General features: G+C 41.5%; 1 protein-coding gene across 1 annotated transcript in view; it reads left to right on the top strand.

The window, feature by feature from the left end:
* Positions 1-27,328, top strand: part of man1a2 (mannosidase, alpha, class 1A, member 2) — a 162,435-nt gene that overhangs the window by 35,090 nt on the left and 100,017 nt on the right. Inside the window, exons 3-4 of the mRNA XM_037789840.1 lie at positions 936-1,197; positions 26,006-26,102. Of these exons, the coding sequence (XP_037645768.1) occupies positions 936-1,197; positions 26,006-26,102 (359 nt within the window). The remainder of the gene's footprint in view (positions 1-935; positions 1,198-26,005; positions 26,103-27,328) is intronic.

Genomic DNA, 27,328 nt, shown 5'->3' with positions numbered 1-27,328 from the left:
CAGTGGGATTCATCATTCAGCACACCTGGGTAAGAGCAGATTTGGATGGTTATGAACATGTGGTGCATCTGGAGTTGACTTCTCTTATTTTTTTCTCTTAACAGAAAATGAAGAGAATAAATAGAAGAGAAGTTTAAGAGAATGTTTTCTGCATGAGGCCCGTTGTGTATTATTTGTTATACGCCCACATAACAGCCAAGCAAGATGGAAAGCTGATTTTGAAACCTTTCTTCCCTCAGTAACGGCAGAAGAACCGTACAGCGTCGTCGCCCTCCTGTCACCTTTTGCTTCAGCATCCCGCTGCGTTTGTTTTTCATTACTGACCCACATCCTCATGGGGTAGAGCTGTGTCAACATCCTGGGGCTTGTTACCATCATGTGAACCCAGAGATGATGTTTCTCATTCTGGCACTTGTGGCCTTCTCATTGTGTTCCTCTACACCTGTCCTATTTCCTGGAGCAGACACAATTGCAGAGTAGTGGGATGGGGTCGGGGGAGTTGGTTTCCCATTAGAGACTGATGGTTTTATCTTCTCCATAATGATCAGAATTAGAGGTGGTTTATTGTGGAGTGACCTCCTCTACTAACATCATAATAATTTGATATTTTTTAGACCTTCAGTGTAAAAAATTGGCAGAGGTGCTATTTCACACAGCAAACACATGTAACATTTCCTTGTTTTCATCTCCAACACAGTCTATCATCTATTCCCCAGAGCTACAGTGTCTGTCTCAAAGTTCATATTTAATTAATTTAAAAACCCCGCTGCACACCTTTCTTCCCCAAAACAGTCAGACTTGTTTAAAATAACTCTTTGATGGTTCACCCGGGGAAGACTAGCAACCGCTTTGTGGAAGCTATTGGGGTTCTAAACAAAGAATGTAATAATAACAATAATAAACTCACCTCCTGTCTTTTTACCTGCCTCCTACAGGGAGGAGGAGGAGAGCCTGCGGGACAAGATTCGGGCAGACCACGAGCGAGCACTGCAGGAGGCGAAGGAGAAGCTGAGAAAGTCCCGTGAGGAGCTGCAGGCTGAGATTCAGACGGAGAAGAATAAAGTGGTGGAGGACCTGAAAAAGAAGGATGCGGGGCCTAAACCTCTGCCACCCGTCCCAATGCCCAAAGTGGTCGGCGTCAGTGATGGTGAGCCACCAGAGCCCGACGCCAAAGAGAAACGAGACAAGATCAGAGAGGTAAGATAACCAGTTTTTTATTTACTTCTGTGGTGTCATTTTGGACCGCGTACACGGTAACCAGGCATTCTTTAAAATAGCCAGCAGGGGGCGACTTGTCTGGTTGCAAAAAGAAGTCTGATTGTATAGAAGTCTATGAGAAAATGAGCCTACTTCTCACTTGATTTATTACCTCAGTAAACATTGTAAACATGAGTTTAGGGTCTCAATCACTAGTTTCAAGTCTTCTTCAATACAGCCTGATGTTCATTTAGTAAATTATGGTCCCATTTAGAGTCAAATAGACCATAAAGCAGGGTATGCTTCAGGGCGTGGCTACCTTGTGATTGAGAGGGTCGCTACCACGGCGTTGTCCGGTCTGGGAGTTGTCCGTGTTTTCGTTTTAGAACTTAAAAAATATCTTATTCAGCGTTCAGTTGTACTTAGCTCCACCCTCTCGTGTCACTTCTGGTTGCAAAAAAACAAGATGGTGACGGCCAAAATCCCAAACTCAAGGCTTCAAAACCGTAGTCCACAAACCAATGGGTGACGTCACGGTGATTACGTCCACTTCTTCTATACCGTCTATGATATGAACCCATCATGGGATTGACGCAGGTTATTTCACTGCTTCTTACTGATGGGGTCGGCTACACACTCCAGGGACTCGTATTAGTATGAGTGCAGCAAGAGCAGTCAAACACTGTGATAAAACTGCACTTACACTAAAACTGCAAATCATAGCCGTAGCCAGCTCCTGATATAAATATAATTTATTATTGTCAGTAAATCTATCAGTATCTGCTATCTATTATCATATAATAAGGACCTCTTCTTTTGGCGTACTACTCATCTGAACTGTAGAGCTTTTAAATCTTTAAACTCCGCATCCTTATTTACATATCTGCACGTTGAGCAAAATATCTAATGAGGGAAACTGATGAGAACTAATGGCTTTTATTAGAAAGAAAGTGCCGCTAATACTTTGTGGATTTCATGAGAAAAGTGCCATTGATATTTTGTACATTCAGTATAATAGGGCTGGAACGATTCACCTATCTCCCAATTTTATACTTTCACAATACTTGAGTGTCGATTCGATATGTATTGTGATTTTTAAGTATTGCGATTTTATTGAGATTTGTTAACTTTTATAACACTAGACCATGGGAAAAAGTTGAATCATACACTTCTAGGGACTTTTACTTTAGAAAATCTCTAAATGAATACAGTAAAAATGTTTGATTTCCAGCATGTATGTGGTCAGAGATGTCCTGAAGTCAAATATATCTGTCATTATCAGGAGTTATTTATTAAAATCTTTGCAGCAACCCAGAATAAAGACATTTCCCTCACAAATTAGTGGTATTTTCTTTTTAATTTATAAGGGACATGTAATGTTTTGTACTTTTGGTGAATTTAATCCAATCGATCTTAAATCCATATAATATTTAGTATATACAATTCCCTTTGTTAACACCTTATTTTGAAAACCGGACGTAGTCACTTGTGTCTACTTCCTCTAACTTCTCCAAGGTGGTCTCTAGCTCTGCCGTCAGCTCCGTTCTCTTTATACATCCATGGTCAGCTCCATCGGGGCCGTTTCAATGCATTTAACATAAATGTCAGTATATGGGTGCTCTACATTCGTAGCGTTGGCCCGTTTGACCACAGAGATGAGAGAGACGGCTGGCTCCACCGCACGTTACTGTGATACGATAACGTTTCCTGTCCGTGACAGAGTTAGCGTGCCGCTTTAACCGTGATGTCTAGCTCTGCCTTTCCTGACAATGTGTGAAACCCAAAGTGTTTCCATCCTTTACTGGATGTGTAGTGTTTACCACTTTGGGTTTAACATGTGAGGGTGCAGGTCGTACCCACGCAGACCCTCCGCCATTTTTTTACTTTCTCGTTTCGGCTCACTGTGGTTTGTTTTGGTTGACGGATACGGAACGGATATGACGTCACAAGTAATAACTTCCTTCTACGTCCGCATAGACTCAAATGAAGCAAATATATGGATTCTGGCATGAAGAAGTCTATTTCAAAATCGTGATACATAGGTGAATCGATTCCCCCCCCTAACCCCAGTACATATAACAGCATGAGACATGTAGGAATCTCAGGATTTGGGGCATTAGTCCACTGTGATAGTTTGCCAAACATCAGTGCCATCAGCTCCCCATTCCCATTTCATTCTATGAAGGCCATTTTACAATAAAGTGGGGTGAAAACTTGTTGCCACACAGTTGGTGAAATATAAATCCCAGCATGTGTGTGTGTGAGGGCCAGTTTGAGCTTCACTGTACTGTACGTCTGAATTGTGCTGTCTGTCTCGGCGGCAGCTTTTATTGAAGGCAACGGCGAGCCAGACGGACCGTGCCTGCGCTGAATGCAGATGGTGCTATCTGGTCCCGCTCTCTATAGACACTCGGCCAACCCCAGCCTATCGCCCTCTCGCTGCTCCTCTCCTTCCTTTCTCTCTCTCCCCCCTGCAAGTTCTCCTGCATAATTACCTCATATCGTCTCTCTTGAAACAGCACTTGGAGTCAGAACACTCGCCGCGCATGGGAGCTGGCCCATTCACTCCAAACCCGCCTTTGTCTGTAAATGCCCCTTTTGTTCCCTTCATAATTACCATTCAGAGAGAATGCCATACACTCCCAAATGAGCAAGAACGTAGCAGCTGTATGGGCTACTGCACAGTACAGCACACTCCCCTTCTCCTGATTGCCTTGTGGTTCCAAGGAGAAATCATAATCGCACACTGGCACACAATTGTGACTAAAGACTGGAGCTTTATTTTTCTTTTTTTTAAAACGCTGGCTACAGGCAGACGTTTGGCCTGCATTTCGATGCTGTAAAGTCCAGGGAGGAGTATCAGCATCCATCTTCTTGTCATCATTTATGTTTCATGTAGACAGTAAGATGTAATTCAGACAGTGGTAGTTGTTGAGCCAGTCTGTTACCACATTACTTTCCATTATACCATCTGTCTGACACTGTTTTAGGGTTATTTTGGTTCTGTTACAAATTTGGCCTCGTGCACAGCTCATCACTGTGAAGGATCAATGAGTTGCTTCTAGTTATAATGATTGGAGTGGGGTTGAATGATCAATTTAGATTATTTCTTAATTTTTTCTAGCTGTGAAGGCGGTTTTGTAGCTGTGCGGTGGCGCTGCCATTAAATAACAGCAACAAACACACTACATGTAGCAACACTGTTTAACAAAATGATGGAACAAATTGTACTTCTTTCAAAGTGCAAATTAAAAGTCAACCAACTCAAAATAAACCTTTCACACAGGCTATCAACTCTTCTTCTCTTTAAATATATGTAGTGATTTCAGTTATTGATTTTGACTGTGCAGAGCTGTTGCCACATTTTTGACAAGTTCTTCATATTAATTAGAAAATCCATATCGAGTCCACAGTTATTATTCGTAAGCAGTGTTGCATTGTGTTTTTGCTTCTGTTGGTTTAGTTTTTTGTCATGTCTATTCATTGTTTAAAGATAGTATTTCTGCACAGTAGCAGATAAAGATCAGGCTACACTAATATTGACAGTATTATACTGTTTGTAGAATTATATTTCAGTGGTGGCTGCCTAGGATGTTTTTCCGACTCATGTGATCCAAACATTTCCAATAACTCCAGATTGTTGTAAAGTTCAGAAGTCAAAATTTATAGAAAAAAAATCCAAAATATTCCCCAAATTATTCCAAAATTCACAACATGTTTTTATCTAACAAAATATTCAGTTTCGATCCATATTTGTTGGCGTTTAGCCTTTCAAAAACTAAACTTTCCCTGTGGTCAAAAAACATTTGCATGCACCGGTATTAACGCGGCGGTCTTGCAGCAATCTAACAGAACTATAAGTTACATTTACATAACAACAAATCTATTTTCTTCCATCTTTTAGGGTGAGGACGTCATACAATATGACGACAGAGAGTCGAATCATCATTCGAAAACCCCAAAAATGACATTTGGTAGACCTCTACTGTTGGTTGAGTTGTGCCAAAACATTTTGAAGTTGAAGGAAGATTTTTTTTTTCAAATTGAGGTGTGATCCAAAATATGTTAACCTTGAGTAGATAGTACAAAGACATATACTTGCACGAAGTGAAGACTAGAGGTATTTTTCTTATTTCCCAATATTTGATTCTTGGAAACTGAATGAAATGAATCTTGATCTTGTGATCAGTAGTTATGAGTCTTAATAACATTATTTCATGACACCTTTGCGTCTCTATATCAGCATCTTTTTAGTCTTCATCTGCACTGGGATTTGTAAATGAAATAACTGCTGGTTGCTGGTTAACCGTGGAGAGAAATCAGAGAAATCAGCAGGATACATTTGCTGCTCTGTGGACCAGTCATGCCACTCCGGCCCCTTTGTTCCTCCAGAAATAGAAATGACCGCTTTTATGCCTTCCGAATACATATTTCATAGACTGTACAGCACACAAAAAACCTTCCTTTTTTCCTCCACTTCCAGCTCTGTGCTCTTTTGCTATTCTGCTAATTACGCGACCCGACCATTAGTGCCCATTAAACCTTCGTCTGGAGATGGAGAGAGCTTTAGGGCAATAAAAGAAAAGGAATGGAATTAATTTGACTATTAACCGTTCCAATACTATTCACCTGTCACATCATGAAGCATGGCTGGCCCAGAGCTGTTGAAACAAGCTGGCTGTTGCAGTTAATGGGCCGTGGTACAAAGGCAGAGTTCACTTTCAATAAGGTTTGTTCATCAATAACGTTGGAAAAACACTAGTTAGTCTAGACCATTTGTAGAGTCGGTAATGCAGGAATCAAAGGAGTGTTTAATCTAATGAGAGAAGGTAATGCTTTCCTCAGGTTTTCATTACTTTTCAATGGAGAATTCTTAATATAACTTCATTGTTTATGCTCTATCCTCTCGTGTCTATTTGAGTCCAGCATGCTTTGTCCCTGCTTCAGGATAAATGCATAACCTCTTGAAGTTAGAAGCTAGATTGCTTATTGAAAAACACTCAACTGATGCGTCAGTGTCTTTTTGTATTTTGTCGAAACTGTTTTGACATTTTTGTAGGATATAAGTGATTGGTTGATCATCTTTAAAAGAAAGTACCGACATTATAGGTTAAGAGAATCCACACAAAAGAGTAGAGAAGTAGGTTTCACCAACAGATCCAGAGGCCTTCAGTAATGTGATTCCAGTGATCATACTTGCTTACTCTGCATCTTATATGAACTTCCATGCACTGTTGCACACAACAGGCACGTTGATAAATCTAAAGATACAGTTTAAGAGTAAGCTCTTCTCTAAATACGCTTGCTTAATGTGCAGTCTTTTTTTTTATTTAAAGGCAGGGTTGACGATGTTCTCCAGTCTCCACTATTTGTTATATTGGTTGAAATGGTCTTTACACCCCGACAGCGATCCATTACTGATGAGCTCTGAAAAAGGACCGGAAAAGAGCTGTAGCTGCTGTAATCCTGTAAAAACGTCTACCAATCACTGCCTCGAGGTCCGCCTGGAAAGAACCAATCAGATGCCTCCCTGCCTCCCTTCCATGTTAAAAAACGATGTCAAAAATGTATTATGCAAACTCTCTCCGACGTTGGCTGGTCAGGTATATTTCCTCAAGCTCTAGGTGACCAGCTGATCAGCTCTAGGTCAGCTTGGAAACCCCGGGGTAAAGTTGGCACGTTGCAGCCCTCTTGGCCTGGATCTCGTTGCTTAGTGCTCGCTGTGCAACTGTCAATCAGGACGGGCTGTCCTCAGTGTCTGCAGTGATGTCGGCAAACCGCTCGACCCATCTTACGCTTTGCGGGTGTGACTTTTTTGCCATATCATCACCATTCATATCTATTCAATTCAGCACCTCGATGCCCAGGCAACACAGACAGCTACAGCTTAATGAGAGGCCAGAGACTGCCTGCTATTTTCTATCTGTATGCGTGAATGCAGCGTAAGAAAGGAGGACCCCCCCTCTTCAGAAACTCAAACATCCTTAATGATGTATTGCAGGGAGATGACGCAGACTGCCTTCGACTGACAGCTGATCGGTAATTGCAGTGCAGAATCACCACAGACTTGAAAAGCAAAGAGGAGACTCTCAGATCTCAGTCTCGTGGCCTACTTTGGCTCGTCGGGAATCGGTACAATGTTCAAAGGGCCGTGAAACTGTCTGCCGACTTGGCTCGCCAATCACTCAGCTGTGACTGTTGAGTGATAAGCAAAAGATTACTGATTTGTAGCTGGCGTTGGAGAGAGAGAGAGCGCGGGTGTCTCCCTACAGAGAGCTATGGACTGTGGCTGTAAAGCTCAGATAAATCGATGGCCAAAGCAGTCCTCTTTAAGTGCGATCTAAATGGTGCTGCTATCCAGATGTATTGGCCCATAAAGACACAGCGAAGGTTTCCAATGGATACGTGGAATATCTGCAGAGATGGGCAGTGCCTATCCCCTCCTACATCTACTTAACTCTCTCTTTTTCTCTCTAGCATCGTCTCTCCCTCTCTCACTCCCTCTCTCCGATGCCTTGACAGTGCTTGGCAGATGGCCTTGTGTGTTGATTGCACACCAGGCCCATACAGTATGAGTGTGAGTGTTTGTAGCACAATCGCCTCCGGGGTAGGGCACAGCTCAGCTTTCATCATTCCCCTGCACTCTGTCTCTTTTTAATTCTCCCCCCTCTCTTGCCTTTTCTCCTATCTTTGTATTTAACCCTTTCTCTCCCTCTCGCTTGCTCTTCGTCGTGTCACTCTTTTCAATTTTCTTTCATGTTTTATTCCTAAGTATCTCTTTCTCACCATCCCCTCCTTCTCTTGCTCTCTGCAGCAGTCTCCTCCCTCAAGTCTCTCTTAGGGTTGTCAAAATGGGCCAAAAATGGTGTTTGAATATTTGTTCTAAAGAAGCACATAGGTTCGAACTATCAATTCAAATATTTAATAGAGATTAATCACGATTGTCCATAGTTAATCCTGATTAATCGCAAATTAATTGCAAATTTGTATCTGTTCAAAATGTACCTTAAAGGGAGATTTCTCAAGTATTTAATACTCTTATCAACATGGGAGTGGACAAATATGCTGCTTTATGCAAATATATGTATATATTTATTATTGTAAATCAATTAACAACATAAAACAATGACAAATATTGTCCAGAAACCCTCACAGGTACTGCATTTAGCATAGAAAATATGCTCAAAACTGCATGTGATTATCATAAAGTGGGCATGTCTGTAAAGGGGAGACTCGTTTTCCTCGCCAAAATTTAGCGTAATTTTGGAGCGTTATTTAACCTCCTTCATGACCAGCTAGTATGACATAGTTGGTACCGATGGATTCATTAGGTTTTCTAGTTTCATATAATACCAGTATCTTTACTCTTAAAACTGAGCCCACTACAACCTAAAAACCAAGTTGTATTAATGCCTTAAAGAAATTAGTGGCGTTAAAACGCGTTATTATCACGTTAGCTGTGACAGCTGCAGTGAGACATTTTGAGCTGAACTTTTGTCGGATGTCATGTTTCTATTTATTCCTGTCGCTCGCTTTGAAATCGCCGCAATGGCCGACGTGTGGCAGATTGGTGAAGTTGAAATGAGGGAGTTATCTGATACGATACCTACTGCTGTCACGGTCGTTATTCCTCTTTCAGCTTGACCTAACGTTTTAGTTCTTTTTCAGTTAATGAAAGTGACGTTGTGTGACTCCCGTCATGCGATGCATTCAGTGCGCGCGAGGCAGACAGCCGCGGTAGTGCTGCTTTTTGTTTCTCTTTCACAATTGAATATTAATTTTCTTATTCAAATATCTGTAGTTGTTTTTTTTAGCTATTCAAATATATACAAATTTAAAATATTCGTTGACAGCCTTAGTAAGCTCAGTGTCATTTGGCAGACTTCCTCATCCAGCCACAGTTACAAGGCTCATAAGATCATCTGTTTTCATAAGGATTGCTGTATTGATTTGTGCTGAACAATGAGCACTTCTCATCCGCAGAAAACACAGAATGTAAAAGGTTGGCATTGTTACATCCATTCCCCGGCTTTGTGTTGTTATTGTTGTTTATATGTTTTACGTCCTTTTGAACATGGATTGTGGCCTCGGCTACAAATGATTTTTTTTTGTGAGGCAATCATGTTTGGTCGTGTCATGCTTGATAGTCTCTTGTAAGCCAGCCTTTCATACCATGTGGAGGAACCAGAGGTGACATTTGACAACCAATCCCTTCTGCAGAAGCCATTAAATAGTTCTATACATTATGTATGATGCTATATGTCAACTGGGCTCCCAGCGGCTAAATGTATTCCTGAATACAGGTATTAACCTTTTAAGAAAGTGGACTTGTATAATGTGATCTATCCAGCGGGTTTGCATTTTTCACATTAGAGGTAAGATTACAGTAATGCTGCGTTCATGTCATATTGTTTAGGCCGTAATTAAGAGCAGCTCAGAGAGAAAAAAATGTCATATCAGAGCTGCAACGATTAATCGATTAGTTGTCAACTATTAAATTAATCAGCTACTGTTTTGATAATCGATTGATCGGTTTGACAAGTCTAAGTTCTCTGATTCCAGCTTCTTAAATGTGAATGTTTTCTGGTTTATTTTCTCCTCTGTGACAGTAAACTGAATATCTTTGAGTTGTGGACAAAACAAGACATTTGAGGACGTTATCTTGGGCTTTGGGAAACACTGATCCACATTTTTCGCCATTTTCTGACATTTTATAGACCAAACAACTAATCGATTAATCAAGAAAACAATCAACAAAGGCGCCAGGGGTCTGCGGCGATGTCGACAACCCACCCGACCCGTCTTGAAACATGGACCAAGGAGTCTAACGCACGCACGAGTCAGAGTGTACAAGCAAAACCCTGTGGCGCAATGAAAGTGAGGGCCGGTGCGCGCCGGCTGAGGTGGGATCTCGGCCCAGCGGGGTCGGGCGCACCACCGTAAAGTGGTATTGGTGCCGTTGTATCGGAGCTGTTTTGCGAGTACAAGTATGAGTATATGAAAACAGTATCGGACCCGATACCTGATACTGGTATCGGTATCGGTGCATCCATAGTTAGTTGCAGCCCTAAACTACAGTAAAACTACAACAAAGCCACCATCACTGGCATTTACATCTAAACGACACACAATATTGACGCTAAAACAATAAATTCAGATAATTTAAATGTTTGTTTGTATTTGGTTTCACTCGTTAACAAACCGCCATAAATAGGTAACACAACAAAAGTAGCTAATAGGCTATTTAAATGGCGTGACTACAAGGTTAACAGTGGAGGTAAACATCTTGGAATAATGCATGAACAGCTGGAGGAACTGTCTGCAGGTGTCCTCTTTCTTCCCCAGTCTGCACCTGCTGCCTGAATGCAGCATTAGGGCATTGTTAGCGAGTGTTACTCATATAAACCATATCACAAATAATCAAAAGAATTATTGATAAGGTTCAGAGCCATAATTAGAGACAACTTTAAGCAGAGCTTTTGTGAGATCATCCAGAGACAGCCGGAGAGAAATTGAACAAAAGTTCAGAAAGAATAAGGAAACACAAGGAGCTGGAAAGTAGAGCACATAGATCTCAAGAACGCAAACAGTTTTTTTGAAGGCTATTGTCCTGAACTTTTCAAGCTTGTTGTGAAACTGATTCAAAGGACTGAGCACGTCTTCTGCAATCTTATCAAGTTACGATCTGTACCTGTCCTATTAATCACACTTTTTTTTTTTTTAACCCTCTTATCTTATTTGATGGATAAAATGAAAGTACAGAAAAGTTGAAAGGCAGTTACACTTTTAACGTCACATTCTTCACAAAGTCTTGACCAATTATGTTCCTAAATGGTTTTCCTTTTTGCTCCATTATGTGACTTTTCTCTTCTCAACATTAAAGTGAACCTCAGCTGCCTTACTGTATTAAATCATCTCTCTCTGCTGTATCTTTATCCATCTTAAATATAGGAAAGTACTCCTTCCTTTCCCAGCTCTTTTCATAGTATTTCCATCCCTAGTCTTTCTCAATTACATGGCCATTCTAGGGTGACGGGGATATTATTTACAGCTGGTGTCAAGTATCCTGTCACTCAGACTTTTGATACACCTGCCAATGTAATGCAATCCAATGCAACTACACCACAAACTACTGCCTAAAAAACGACATAAAAGTGTCACCAGAGGCCCCACGATACCATATTATCACGATTTTAGACATTTTGTGATATGCTGAGTATTGTGATAAGATATATTGAGATATATTGAGATTTATTACCTTTTTTTCTACTGCAAATTATGCAGTTTGTCTACATCTGTTTTATCCAATAAGATAGTTTTCACTCTGTATCATATCTTAAGGTCAGAGGTCAGAGGTCAGAGGTCAGAGGTCAAGGGACCCCTTAGGTTGTCAGTTTTTCTTCGTCAAAGTTTAGCGTAACTTTGGAGCGTTATTTAACGTTCTTCATGATAAGCTAACGTGACATGGTTGGTACCAATGGATTCCTTAGGTTTTCATCAGGTTTCATGAAACCAGTATCTTCACTCTAGATTTAACACTGAGCCCGTTACAACCTCTGAAAGACAGAATAGCGGTCGGGTCCGCTGGCGGGCTTTTGCATTGTTGAAGAGGTTTATAGTTTATATAATGAAAGATCGATACTTGGCATCCGTGATACAATATCGCCGCACATAATATTGTGTTACTAAGCTTTATCAATGTTTTCCCTTACGCCTAATAAATAATACTGGAGCCCCCATTAACGTCATGGATTACACTTGTTAAGTAAAATGACTTGTCTTCCTCAGCTGACTTGCATCTTTCCTCCATTACAAGGAGGAACGTTTCTTTCTGGCATGAGGGAGACTGTGAGACTTTGCTGTGGATGCACCTCAGTGCACGCTAACAGTGATGCTGCTTCTGGGCTGATGCCAGATCAGTCTTATGACTGTAAATGTGTATGTGCACAGTCATTTATTGAGCTCAGTCTTTCTTTATTTTCTACAATTTCTCAACCCGGCGTTGAGAGTGTAGCTGTCAGACGGCAGCAGTTCTCTGTAAGCACAAACTGCAGCAGCATTAACCGACAGTTAATCACTGACAAACTAAGTAAAGTGCTATGATTATTCTCATATTCCAGAGGAAGACGCAATCTAAATAATTAGTTAATAACGTGTTAACACAAATTTTGTTTTTACGCCACTAATTTCTTTAACGCAATTATGCAACTTGCGATTTTTAGGTTGTAGCGGGTTCAGTTTCAAAGCTAGAGTGAAGATACTGGTATCATATGAAACTAGAAAACCTAATGAATACATTGGTACCAACCATGTCATACTGGCATGGCCATTTTCAAAGGGGTCCCTTGACCTCTGACCTCCAGATATGTGAATGAAAATGGGTTCTATGGGTACCCACGAGTCTCCCCTTTACAGACATGCCCACTTTATGATAATCACATGCAGTTTGGGGCAAGTCATAGTCAAGTCAGCACACTGACACACTGACAGCTGTTGTTGCCTGTTGGGCTACAGTTTGCATTGTTATGATTTGAGCATATACGTTTTGAGTATTAAATACTTGACAAATCTCCCTTTAAGGTACATTTTGAACAGATACAAAATATTAAAATGAACTTTATACATAGACTTTTGAACATCCACCCCAATACAATTCTTTAACCCCTTATGAATGATTTGTTATTTGTTTGTTTATACCTTTTGAGATATCTGATAGTAGGACAGATCTATCAGCTAAATCTAAAAGATTCAGTGTTTGACTGGAGAACTGGTGGTAAATTCCTTTACTTGGTGCAAGAGAGAGAGCCTCTCAGTCGTTTTAAGTACAGGAGAGGCGTAATGAGCCTCAACAATTAGAGTTCAGGTGATGGAGAGAGAGAGAGACAGAGGACAGGATCACCTTACAATGTCTCTCTGTCCCTCTGGGCTGCCGTCGCACAAGAACAGCTCTATCTCCAGCTTTGTTTCTTTTTCAACCACTCGTACAACAGATTAAATTAAACCAGGGCCGTCCTTTCATCCGCCTGGATCAATGAGCGAGATCACAGAACTGACAGCGAGATGTCTTATCTTCCCTGTTTGCAAAATGTCTATCTGTGTATGCAAGTGTGCACCTGAGTGTGAGCATGTGTGTCTGTATATCAGGAATTAATGGGATGTTCTGCCTGACAGCTTTTGTCATGTTAACTGTGCAGCGCTGCAAGAGATATAGTAAAAAGCAACCCGCATGCAAGGGCATCGTAGATCAAGCTATATATTTTCTCTCTCTCTCTCTCTTTCTCTCAATAGGCAGGGCAGAAAACATTTTTATGCTTTCAATAATTCTGACGTTACAGAATTGGCTGTCAGAGAGCCAGGTGGAGGAGCTGCTATGTGGGAATGAGTTTCTGCAGATCCTCGGGCCCAACAGAAACGTTGCATGTGTGTGTTTTAATATTTGATGTGCTATGGACGTACAGTATGTGAGGGAGTGAAATTAAATGAAGCCAAAACTATGTTAAAAGCAAAACGTTTTATTTCAATACTTTTTTAACTTTAGCGCAACATGAATTTAGATGTTTATTCAGGAGTTCACTTTGCGTGCGCTGCATTTCAATGTGAACAGGTTGATGACTCAACGATTGCCTTGCCATGTGCTTTCTTGCTCTAAAAAGAACCCCATTTTTTTTCCCTTTGAATAAGCAGAACAAAACTGACTTTGAATGAATCCCAGCCTCCAACCCTTTTTTGTTCATTTTCATCTGTGCAAGGACCCCTGTTGCAGAAAATGTTGCTCTCAAGCAAAAAAAAGCAACTGACAACTAAAGTTATTGAAATGCTTTGAATCGTGAAATAGTATTTCTTCAGTTCACGAGATGCTTCTGGTCAGTCTCTTCTCCAGCTTTTTTACACTCTCAATAACAGTGCTCTAAAAATGCTGTTTTTATGCAGTTCTGTGCTGATTGCAGACTTGTTGCCTTTGACAATGATTGTGTGTGATTGGCGCTGTCTTTCCATGCAAAAATGTTGTTTGCATGGCATTTGCTATTTGCATATACTCAGTAAGAGAGGGACAACAAACATCAGGAAAACCCCTGAAATCAGCAGTGTGGGTGTATTTTGGATAATGCACATGTTCAATTTGCAAAACATGTTAAGCACATTCAAACTGCCAAAACATCCTCAAGTTCACCATCAATTCTTGCTCAAGTTGAAGTGGTAATCTAAGTCGAGGGGAAATTATATTTTTTCCAACATTTGTAAATATACTTTCATGCAGGGTCCCTATTTTTTCGTGGAACAAAAGAAATGTGAAAAAACATATTAAAACTTAAAATGATTAAATAATTGTTTCTTAGTTTGAGAAAGTGAATAGAGACAATAGCGTATGTACAAAAACAATTTTTTCCCACCTCAAGCTAATGTAAGATAAAATAATATGATCTTTATTAGTCCCACAGCGGGGAAACTTGCAGTGTTAAGGCATTTCCACACCAAGGCCGTATTTTTTTTGTCCGAAATTGTCAGATGTTTAAAAGTAAATACATCCTCATGTCGTGTCAACCACATTTAAGCACCAACTCCGAAACTTTTGTCCGTCATTAAAGTTTCAAAACAAGTTTGGTTTTCTGCGTTTTTTTTTGCATCTGTCAAAAAGGCAAAAGAGGGTTGTTTGACCACTCAGAGCCACCGTCCGTGCAAACGTCATCATCCAAAATGGCATCTGATAAACATTCACTCCGTCTCCCAGCACAAAGCACTTTACCATAAAGAAATAAAAGTATACAGCTGTGCTGAATTTAAAGATAGATCGTGGCAGGTGGTTGCAGAACAGCTTGGAATCATAATTTTTGCAAGGAGTAGGATGATAAAACGCATCGGATTCAATGCAAGGTTTCTGTGCGTAACGTTTTCTATCTGAAACGCAAACGAAAAAAACAGACTTTGTGTTCAAATACATTTACAGATATAATAAGTAAAGATATCATATAGATAAGTAAGTAAACAGTAAAATTAGTAAGTAATTAAGTAAACAGTATTGGTTGAGATCTTAAATACATTTATAATATAACATAGGTAAAACCACTCAAAGCAACAGGATGCACTCAGTGATACCAGTGATGTACATGAACCCAGAATTCACTTTATATGTGTGATGACTCATCCTCTACCTTTCAAATTGGCTCACTGGGAAAATATCTTATTTTAGTTTGCAAAGTAATTGTGTGATCTCATCTTACACAGAGATGGATTGGATGAGTCATTTCTACCATATTCAGCTGAGATAAACAGGATGGAGGGATGTAGTATGAAACCCTTAAAGACGGCCTAGAGTCTTTGATGACCAGAGAACATCGATACGCTGCGTTATCGGCAATATACATTCTTCGGCACAATGCTCGGAGACATCTGCCACAAACACCGCTGTTCAGGGGGAGAGGGACCACAAACTTAAAACTTAAACTTAATAAAAAAAAAACTTAAACTTAAATGTGACTTTGAGGTACGTCGACACTCGCACACCCCGGCCGAAGCTTCAAATACTCGCTATTGACTGCTACTGAAGCTCCGGAGCCCAAAATATGGTCTTCGGGACAGCCCTAAAATCCCATGTACTTCAACATACACTCCTTTTTTATTGTTTTCATACAGTTTTTTGCAAATGTATTATTAACCCCTGATGATCCGCCTCAAAAATACAATTTTAATCCACTGTAACCATAACGTGATCCTGCTCACTGATATGAATTTCATCCACTATAGCAGGGATAAAGATAGATACCGATTAAATTGTGCCTCCTGCAAAACACAGTTAAAGATATTTATTTGATCCAGAAACTGATAGAAGTGACATCATGATTGGAGTAGCGATAGATTTGTTTGTAGGTTTCATATCTTCCAGCGCTGTGTGTCATTATCTGTTTGAACTCCTGGCTGTGGAGCTGAGCAGAAACAGCCTATCTAGACTCTTTTACTGTCTCCATTTCACGGGGAATTTATTGCCACCCTCTTGCCTAAGTGCCATGAATGTATTTACTGCAAGAAGAAATTCAGATGTCACACTCTCGCCACCCTCGTGCATCTTCTGAGAGGCCTTTCCGTTAAGCCAGATAGGAAGCCTCCATGGGGTGAGTTGGAAGGAGATGAGAGAGACGAGGGCGGGCGGACGGGCGCTTTAAATCAGTCAAACTGACTCTGGAGGTCACTCGGAGCGGCAAATAACTCCAGCTCAGCTCTCCAGCTCCCCAAACCTCCAAAAGCTTCTCACTGTGTGCCTCTTCTGTGGGAGCTAAGCTGATTTTTTAATTTTTTTTTTCAAACAATGGCGAAAGTAATGGCCTTGCTCTCTCAGCTGCTAGCTCGAAGGGGATTTATGAATATTTCACTGCCCTGTGGATGTGTGTGTCCGTACATTGTAATTTTCTGTGTGTGTATGAGGCACATCAGGGATAAGGGTGCATGAATCACGGCTGTTGGTCCTTTGGGGAAAGAGATGGCTGGGAGCAGATTGTGCTTCTTCTCCAGAACAGGCAGTAAGCAGACAATTGGTTGCCATTGTGAAGGTCACGGCTCCTAATAGACTGTGCAATCTTGTTGGACATCAAGAGGGAGGGCAACCTGTCTGAAAAAAGTTAGCTGATTTTATTTTAAAGGTATATTAAAGATCTGAGTGCTATGCATAAAATATATGCAAGAAAGCACTATTTAAATTTGCATTAATGCACAATTTTCAGCCTGTTCTCAGTCAACGCACCGGGCTTTCCATTTACTAAAATGTAAACCCATCCACGACAACAGTAAACGCTCAAGGATACTGCTGTGGTGATGTAGTTTAAAGAGTCCAACTTACACAAGGCTTTCATCCAGGAGACCTCTGTTTGTGTCCTGTGTGTTCAGTGACACTTTGACGTTATCATCAGCTTTTCTTTTGTGTCACATGTTCACGTCAAGTCATATTTTCACTGTACAAACGTAGTAATCTTAGGCCCAACCATGTTGTTTTCCTAAACCTAACTAAGTGGTTTTGTTGCCTAAACCTAAGCAAGTGTTTTTGTTTAATTCACAAAGTTAAACACATGTTTACTGCGACCAAAAAGTGACGCCAAGGGGTCTGACAAAGCGTCAGCATGTGACGAATCAAAGACCCGGCCGATGTTGATCCTAGTGTTAACTTTTCCTGCTTCAGCATCCAGACAGTGGTCAGAAGACACAGGAGACACCGTAGTTTTGGTCTCCTGGACCGGAGTCGATAATGTTACTCGCTCCAGAGTTAACCCCCGTTACTTCAACACTAGTTTTCGCCCGACATCGGTCACATTCCTGTTTTGCAAGACGTGCTTCACTCGATTTAACTTTGTTTTTTTTGTGCTTCCATAGAGTTTGTGTTGGAGTCTGAGTGATGGTGGGGGCAGGTCGTTTGTTTGGCGTAGTGCGCTTGACGTCACATCCGTTAGAAAATGGGCCCGGGTTCTTCACATTAAAAGCAGTCTACAGGCTGATAGAAGAAACCCAGAATGTCGCGGAAGGTCTTGTGTTTTAGGTTAAGTTACAACCTGTTCACACATTGGCAATAAAAAATGATTTATACATGTAGAAAGTTACATAAAGTTCCTTGAATGAAGCCTGCGTTGAGTGTTTACCACAGGTTGAGTGTTGTGTTTGTCCCTGGGAGCATTAAGCATCGAGAGATTTCAGCAAAGCATCAGTAAATATACGACCTAACTCATGCTGGCACATTATTGCACCATTCTGGCAGACTTTTAAATCAGACTGCACTTTTGGACTGCATTTGGACATTTTTGGAACCAATGAAATGGAAATAAAAACAAATGTTTTCGGTGGGCCGGCCAAGAGAAATTCATCAAATGAGAAACGCTGTTGCCTTCCTCATAAAAACCCAGCACCATATTTGAGGCTTCACTTTTCGCTCTCAAAGCTCGTCAGTCGATGGGGAGAGGGAGGCGAAGAGTGTTTTTTTCATCTCTCTCAGACTCTGACCTTAATAACACAGGGCCACTTCTGGGCTGCCAGTTCGTTCCAAAGCGAGCTCGAGCGTATAATGTGGCATGATTAATACATTTACGGTGGAAATATAAAGACTGGGCCACATGGAAATAAGCAGATTGCCATAGAAGGTGATAACGTACTTTTATAGCGACAGCCTTCCCAATCCTTTCGGGCACAGAATAAGAAACAATACATGATTTATTAAGTCCTCAGATACAGATACCACATGTGACTGAGTTTATGTGAGTTTATGTGTTTTAACTGCGACAGACGCGATTGAGAATGACTGATGATGATACAATGGATAACTCTGGGATCACCTCCAGATGTCAAAGATAGACTTCTCTTACACGGTGTCCTACCTGGATGTGAGCGTCCGACTATCACGCCACATCATGTAGCATCGGATGCTCTCTGAAGACGTTAAATATGCACTTCTGTTACGTCATGTAAACAAGTCACGTAAATATCAGCTGTGTGCTCCATATCAGACTGGAGATGTTACCGGATGTAACAACTTAAAAGATGGGTTAGTAGTACTTGCTACGGTTGTACTTTTTAAACAGGAAACACACGTTTTGTATTGTGATGATTACTGGAAATAACGTACAATACAGCCCGCCGTGCATCTTGCTCGTGCCCGGGATGCGACAACACCACAGGCAGTGACACAGACAGGTGGCGAGGTACGGTACGGTCGTCCCTGCTATGCTTCTGTATAGTGTAACATTACTCCGTCGTGTTGCACAGGATGCTTTCCTTACTCTCTTGGTCCCTGCATTGTAATGCATCCGTAGGCCTACTTTCTCTCAATTTATTTTCTATTGAGCTAGATTAAAAAACATGCAAATGGGAGCGGATCAATACGTACAAGACACTCTGAAATACTGTAATGACGGCCCACATTTCCCACAGTTGTAACTTTTGTGCTGTGTGTTTGTGTTTTGTTTAACCATTAGTTAGATGGCTGTTACATTTCTTGACACCAGAAATGTACTGTACTGCCTAATTAATATAAAGGAATTCAAAGGATGTGAGTAGTACATCAATGTATTTCCAAAAGTATGTATTATAAAGTAGCCCGTATATTTGTGGAAAGGATTACAGTGACTCCCAAACTCACCGAGCAGCTGCCACAGAAAAGATGATGAATCATGCAGAGGAACAGACTGTGTTTGTCTGTCTGTGTTACTTTGGAGAGTTGTCGGGGTTGAACAGGCTCTCTTCATCCTACATCACAAGCTGCTGGTTGTCGTCATGCTCCACAGTCCCAGATGTAGTAATTCACAGTGGGTCCTAACTGACAGGAGCACTAACCACCACCACCAGGACTCACTGGGAGTAACAGCGGAGTGTGACGGGGAAGGCAGCGGGGCACAAAGTGAGAACATAAAGGGATGCACGACCTTTGACACGATGGGGGTGGAACATGGTTTATTAACTGTAAATACCTTTCCTGCAGTGGCTTTGATAGGGGCAAGGATTTGTATTCGGTTTAGTTTAAAGAGATAGCTTGAGATATTTTTCTTGTATAAAACTGGAGACGATGGTTGCACAGTATCAGGGGAGTTGCTATATCTTCCTCAGCTGGTTGGAAACCGTTCAAAGGGAGTCATTTTCCACAGAATACAGGATATTGAGAGACTATCTGTTGTGCTTTTTGGGTCTGCACCAATATGGAAACATGATTTCAGTGTTATAGGAGAGGCATTTGACAGACTTGGAACCAATAACAATGCATATTAAATGGTAACTTCTGTATTTTTCAACCATGTTTTTGTGTCTAAGTGACTAATGGGGACAACAATATTTGAAATTGGTCGAGTATTGAGGGAGAACGCTGCAGACAGCAGCCACTAAATAGGTAGCAATGTAATGGCTCTGGGCAATTCTGCACCATCAATGTACATCCATTAAAAGTGATTGTTTTTGCCACTGACAGGCTCTGATTGTATTAAGCCATAGTCTGTTTAGCTAGTCCGAATCAGAGTGAAATTGATACTCTTGGTTCGGTTTCACAATGGACAGATTAAAGTGGACCAAATAAAAAAAAAAAAATTGCCCAGGGGCATGTTCAAAGGAGCGGATTTATCTTTTTTGTCTCGAGAGCTGCCACTTCTAGGCAGGGAATCGTGGACTTTGAAATATTACTGTCAAAGTTTTTCACTTCACTGACTTGTGCGCTCAAATCCCTCTCAAATGACTTTCTAAACGTCACTATTTTTGTGGACTTTATTTTGTATATTCTGTATGTTCTCTTAGGTCCAGATGTCAAGCAAACATTGGACTTCTGCAGAAGTCCAAGTCATTCCTCTCCCACTCATGTTAATCTGTCGTTTACCTGTGTCCATCTCAACAAATGCCCGCACAGGCAGCCTGCGTTTTGGTTCGCTTGGAAGCGGTCCGAGACCACCTCTCGTCCATTTCTTTTGGTCCGCACCGCCCAAACGAACTCCAACAGAGTTTCTTTAAAACAGACTAAATGTTGGCTTGTGAAAGCGCCCTAAGAACATGTGCCAACCAGCTGGTCATTACAGGTATTTTTTTAAAATATCACTGTCACAGAGAGAATGTTTCCAACTGCTTCAAGACAGCCGCCATCGTCATCGTCATGACTAAAATATATTTAGCTGCTTTAGATTTTTCAAGCAAAACATAAAGAAAAAAACATTTGATTTCTCTGTAGGGTCCTTTCCATAATGTTGTCAGACACTTATAATAACAATCTGAGCCTGTCAGTGTCAAAAACAAGCACTTTTAGTGGACGTACATTGATGGTGAGGAGATGCCTGATATGATTACGTTACAGCTCGTTTAGCGGCTGCAGCGTTCTCCCTCAATACTGGACCAGTTTCAAAAGTTGTTGTCACTTAGACAGTCCTGGATAGGTTAGTCCAGGTTGACAAATGCTGAAATTACCCTTTAAGTTATTCCGACACTGTGAATGCAGACTGTACTATCAAGTAATTAAACGTAACAGTATGCCTTAAAGCAATCAAAACAATCCCACAGTTAGGTTGGATAATGTCACAATAATTAAGTCCTTAACTTTTATAGCCTTGAGTCAAGACATTTACATTTGTTGCTAAGAATACACGCCCCGTTTATAGATATCTTAATAGCTGTGTGTGGGCTAACTTACTTCATTTGGGCAGTCATGGTAACACAAGCCACTTGAAAAGAAAGTGATTCGTCTTCTGAAATACATGTTATTGGAAAGTTCATCTTGCTGTGCTGGTGTCACATTTTGAGGCAACTCCACGAACCATCCTCTAACTGTGATTGCTTCTGTCGAAAGCTTGTCTCAGGGTAACACTTGGATAGCACCTTAATTTATTTATGACTTGTATCTCGGAGTGAACAAGGAAGATGCATCATTTAACAGAATTTCATAACCGCTCAGAGTTAACCATACAGCAGTCAATTAGCTCGCGCGGAGCTGGGGGGATAATTGTCTATGGTTTTCGGCGTTATTAGCCAGCTTTTTGAAATTACATTGCACCAGTTGCTCAGTGTTGATATTGAAATAGATTGTGATTGATGCAGGTTTAACTGTCCTTGTCAGAGATCACAAAAATGTTGGGTTTGGCTGCTACCTTTTTCTCTGCCGCCTCTGCAGCCAATTCTGCAGTCGTTGCTGATGCGATTCAGCTTTAATTGTGGGGTGAACTTCGGCCAATGCAAACCAGTTTTTCCCCTCTTTTCCTTGTGGCTCCCAAGATGCTGCGATGGCAAGAGGTGTATCTGTCAGAATCAATCGCAGATTTTTTGTAGTTTATTGTCCAATTAGTATTCCAAGGTCCTCTAAATAAGCAGTTTGTCAACATTGTCGAGCGCCCGGCACTGTTGCGCTCGTCCTCGGCATATGGGCCAATCAAAATTTGATGAAGCATCCAATCAACACAGATCACGTGGAGCCAGCCAACACTTAAGTGTCCATGTCATGATGTGTATTAATTTGATTTATAATCCTTGGTGTGTGCATGGAGTGCGTCATGGAAAGCCGTGAGGCCAGGAACACAATGGCGCTCCTGGCCCTTGTCTTTATTAGCTTGGCTGCCTGCCTGCTCCAAGGAGAGGAGGAGGATCTGGATGCTCATCCTCACATGGTGGCATGAAGAGGCAAGCAGTTAGTCACATGCTGGCAGGAAGGGAAACAAGGCACAATACAAGGTAGCTGATGGGCCACTTCCTAGTGTTCCTGGTGTGTGATACAGCAGTGCACTAGCTGTGTGTGTGTTGCTGATAGCTCATTTGGTTTCTTCTCTGCAGCCTGGTGCAGCACACACATCATGTCTCGTATACTAAGCTCCAAGGTGATCTCTCACCATACTGCAGAATTAAATAAATTATGGCTGTGGCTCAGAGGTAGAGCAGGTCGTCCAGATCGGAAGGTCGACGGTTCGATCCCCGGCTCCTCTGGTCACATGTCGAAGTGTCCTTGAGCAAGATGCTGAACCCCAAATAGCGGTGTGAATGAGTATTTAGATTAGATCCTGAATGGCAGGTTGGCGCCTTGTATGGCAGCCTCTACCATCAGTGTATGAATGAAATGTTTTGAGTGGTCTGAAGACTAGAAAAGCACTACATATAAGTGCAAGTCCATTTACTTTTGAGTAGGGAGGTCACCAGAACAGATACTTTGGTACCAAGTCGATGCCAACATTTTGAAAACGTGGCGGTACTCGTTTTTCTACAGTACCACAGGTACCGTAGGTATCGTCAGGGCTTGAAACTAAAGGCAGAAAATGTGTTTTGAACGCAGTAAACTCACTACCATAGTGAGTTTACTCGGCAGGATGAGAATTAGTTAAGGTTAGCTGTTAGCTCCGTGCAGGACTGTGCTGACGTTAACTAGCTCTCATCCTGCCGATTTCAACACGGGAGGTGCCATTGACTTACATTATGATCCATTCAGGCTCTATTCAGCCTGAAAAATTAGGATTAGGTGAAGGTAAAGTCTAACGTTATCACGATGTGTTCAAATGTAATCTTGTAGGTTTTGAAGTTGTTTGAAGGAGATCTTTTCTCAGCAATATAAAATGGATATTAGAGATGGAAATGTGACCTGTTTAACCTCCTAACAATACCCAGCATTCAAACGGTAATAAAGGAGTGGATGTTGGAGTACATGATGGGATTTATTGTTCTGCTTTTGTTTTGTTACCGTGGTATCGAATTGGTGTCGAGCCTGGCATGAAAAGGCTGCACACAACAGCCAGATAATGATCCAATATTACAGGTGAATAATGAAGGTTAAATAAGACAAAGTAAACACAATAAGAACAACTGTGTGCTGCGGGATGTAGGGCATCGGTGCCAACTCAGTTGTCATCAAGGTCATCGTGATGTGACGAGCTGACATGCATGTAGAGACAGAGAGGTTGGCAGATGGACAGATAGGACGGCTGCCAGATAGACGGACCATATAGAGGAGGGAATCAACAGATGTCCACAGAAGCAGACAGTGACTGACACGACGCCATATACAGGAAATGTACTTTTCTGAGGTTGTCGATGCCACTTGAGGTAAGGGGCTGTGGAGGAGGGAAAAAAACAGGGTTTGAAATTGAATGCGAGCAGCAGCGCTTCTGTAAAAGCTGGCACTCTCTTCCTTCCTCGGCTGTGTCATCTTCTCTGTTTGCCCGGGAGCGCCTCTTCTCAGCATCAGCCTCCATGTCAGGGCTCATCTCACAATCTCTTGCTCTTTTTTATCCTCGCCCTCCTCCCCGAGCCAATCTGAAGAATAGAATTTCGTTGTATCTGACAGACGTGTCTACAGATGCAGAGACAGTAATGCACTAAAACAAAGTACAAAGAGAGAGCTTCAAAACACATCCGCAGTCTGAGTTAAATGGGTTTATTGTCATACCTATATTTGTGTTTGTGTGTGTGTGGAGAGACCTGCTGTTTAGTGAACACTTTACGTCACGCTGGGGGCAAAACAGAGAACTTTGATTTGGCGGCATCATCTCCCAGATTAAAGTCTTTGGGGTCATGCCCTCCCGTCAGCTCTGCTAAACCACCACTGGTTCTGTGTGTTTTCTTTTTTTTAGGAATTTGTTTCAGCTTTAGTCTTAATTTGGTTCAGTTCACCGATTGTTGGAGGCAAGAGGGGACTCATTCTACATTATTATGTGTATGCAAGACATGTAGCTGTTAAAGTTGATTAATTAATTGATTGATAAATCGCTCTGGCCATGGCTAAGGTTGTCCCCGGTGAAGGAATTCCCCCTGCAGTGATAATGATTGGCTCAGCAGCGCGATATGCGGTACTATTACAAATTACTTTATTTATCCTGATTGTGGTGCTGTATAAATAAACTTTATTGTTAGGCTATTATTAGTTATATTGCTGCTTTGTAAATTATAAAGATGACAGTTTTAAAATGAATTAAATACTTGTTTATTGTTAAAGGTAGAACACAAGAGGACAACGAGGCGCAACGTTTTTTTCCGCTTTGGTTGCATCTCGTTGCTATGATACGGAATATCAAAATGTCGGCACAAGGTAGATTACTCTCTCTGGAAGAAGGGAAGGCTGAAGCACGTAGAGAGAGAGGACGGACCTGTCGGTTCTATGTGTGTTAATATCTCCTCCGTTATTGTTGTTGTTGTTCAGCACTTGTAGCTACATGTAGGATGTGGCGGTCGGTCGTTGTGGAGTTTTACCCAGAGTTGAACATTTTTCAATTCTCAACGGCCAGAAAAAAAACACCAACGTGCAGCGCTCAGCGCAGAATAGACGCTCAACGCCTCTTCACGCTGCCGCCGTTCGTGTAAAAATGCGGCACGACCATTACAAAGAATTCCAAAAATGTGAACATAGTGGTTGCAGCGGTTGTTTGCCATTATCTGCGGTTGGCTTGTCAACATTGCGGTTATTGTGACAGCTCTTGCCACGGCTCAACAATAAAGATTACCCGCTTGCTTGGGGTCTATAGTCAAATGCCGCATCGGGCGAATAAAATCTAGAAACTCACTTGCTCAATCGGGCAAGTGGCAAAAAAAGAATTAATCTTTTTTTCATCAGAGATGGTCGAAGTAGCGAAGGAGTCATTTTGCTTCCTCCTCATCTCTGTGGAACGTTGCACGTGCTCAGTACCGATCGGGCAGTTGCGAGAAAAGGCGGCGGATAAAGACAAAGTTTATGAGCGGAAGCGAGCATTTCAATTATCCTCGAAACAGGAGTTTAGTCGGGTAGCGGATGTGGGCGAAACTCAAGATTGATTTACTTAAATGAAGATTGAACATGACAATTAACTTTAGTCTTTGTTGTTATTTGATAACTGCTAATAAATAAAACAATTTGTAAAAATTGACTTTGGGCAAATAGATTTTCGTTGAACCCTGTCTGCCCTGAAGTGCCAATCAGTTTAAGATTGAAAGAAAGCAGAGGCCTAAATCAAAATAAATGGCTTTTAAACAGAAGCGGTCTTCCTACCTCACCAGCAAGGGTTAATGATTATGCCTATATGTATTATCTTGGAAAGAATCTGCAGTCAAATACAGTTACTTTTATTCATTTTGATTGTTCACTTGTTCTGCAGTGAATGTTTTTGTTGGTGCCTTAACTGGTTTTAGAACAACAGCTGTTGTAACTGAAATCACATTATGCCAAAATCCTAATTATATCCACGTTAAGTAAAATTATGATGCAAATTTAAACATCATTATCCAGCCAACTTTACCGAGCCGTTATCTTGGAGGTACAATCATGTGAGCTGCAGGATTTGTCGCTTTGACGTCACACTCTTGCTTTGCCAAGTCAGGAGACTTGACATCTTCTAATATTGTGTTTCTGTTGTTTTTATTCCCTCAGATGATGAAGCATGCGTGGGACAGCTACAGACAGTACGGCTGGGGCCACAACGAGCTCAAACCCCTCGCCAAGAAAGGACATTCCACAAATATCTTTGGTAAGCCAGACGAACCCCTCTCTCCCACTGCTGTCTGTGCCCATTGGCAGTCCACTCACACAGTTGTAAATCACACATGGATGCATGCATGAATGCACACTCACTCCATCTCTCTGCCTTTTCCCTTGTGGACAAGGTTATGTGATAATGCCTCCGGCAGGATGCATATCACTTTGGGATGAGTGTTTGCGAGCAGAAGCACAAGATCACGGAAACCACAAGCAGAGGTATCACTGAAACACCAGATAAAATAAAATAGATTGGACGTATTTGTAATATTACACAAGCTCTTACCCAGTAAGATGCTATACTGTTAGATTCTGCATTAGACAGCGGGAGCACAAACACTTATGTGAGGTCGTTGGCAGGGTCCAGTCAGGAGGGAAATTCCTGTTTGTAGAGAGAGAAAACGTTGCCACTGCCACAGAGAGGTCAGTCCTGTGCAGCCGCTCTTCATCTGTGATTTGTGTTTTTCGGAGGCTGTTTTTTTGGCACCCGCCTCTGCAGCTGCCGACTATGATCGCACAGGTCACACAACTTGGACTGCACTTGTTGATGCGAGAAGAATTTGCAAGTTTTCACAGAAGCACACATTTCACACACAAGTTGTTTTGAATTTTCAAATTAAATTGGAAAAATAGACTCTGAATATCGTAGAACTCAGTTTAAAGTGAGTGGAGACCACGGCTGTGATTTCGTGTGGACCACTTTCAGGTGCCGCCCTATTATTTGGTGAGGAACGTGTTGGCGCTGGTGGACATGACACACCACACGAGAATACACCACCGGCTTTTTCCCATCTTTTTTTCCGCGTGTCGACACGTCCAGAAAAAGCAGTATTTTATTTTTGCACACTTGCTCGTCTCCTTGGCCTACTCTGCTAATACACCTTCATCTCTTGTCAGGCGTTAGCATGTCTTCCTCTGTGGTCTTGTAGCTGTCACAGCGGATGAAGAAAGATATCCAGAGATCTACAGCTCCACAGTCCCAGCTTTATTAAGATAATATTAATAAACACATTTCATGGTGAGCGATGGCTGAATACTGTGTGTGCTGCAGGCATCCTTTGTATATTATCCGCCTGTCATTATTGAGAGGATCATTTGAACTTCTAATTAAATTATGATCAATATGCATATCAATAGATGCATTGGATATCAACCATTCAAATTCAGAATAATAAGTGCTGATAAAGATGCCCAGAATCCTGTATCATCTTCGCTTAG

Source organism: Sebastes umbrosus, chromosome 13 (genome assembly GCF_015220745.1).
Source record: "Sebastes umbrosus isolate fSebUmb1 chromosome 13, fSebUmb1.pri, whole genome shotgun sequence".
Taxonomy (NCBI): domain Eukaryota; kingdom Metazoa; phylum Chordata; class Actinopteri; order Perciformes; family Sebastidae; genus Sebastes; species Sebastes umbrosus.
This window is presented reverse-complemented; position numbering and strand designations above follow the sequence as displayed.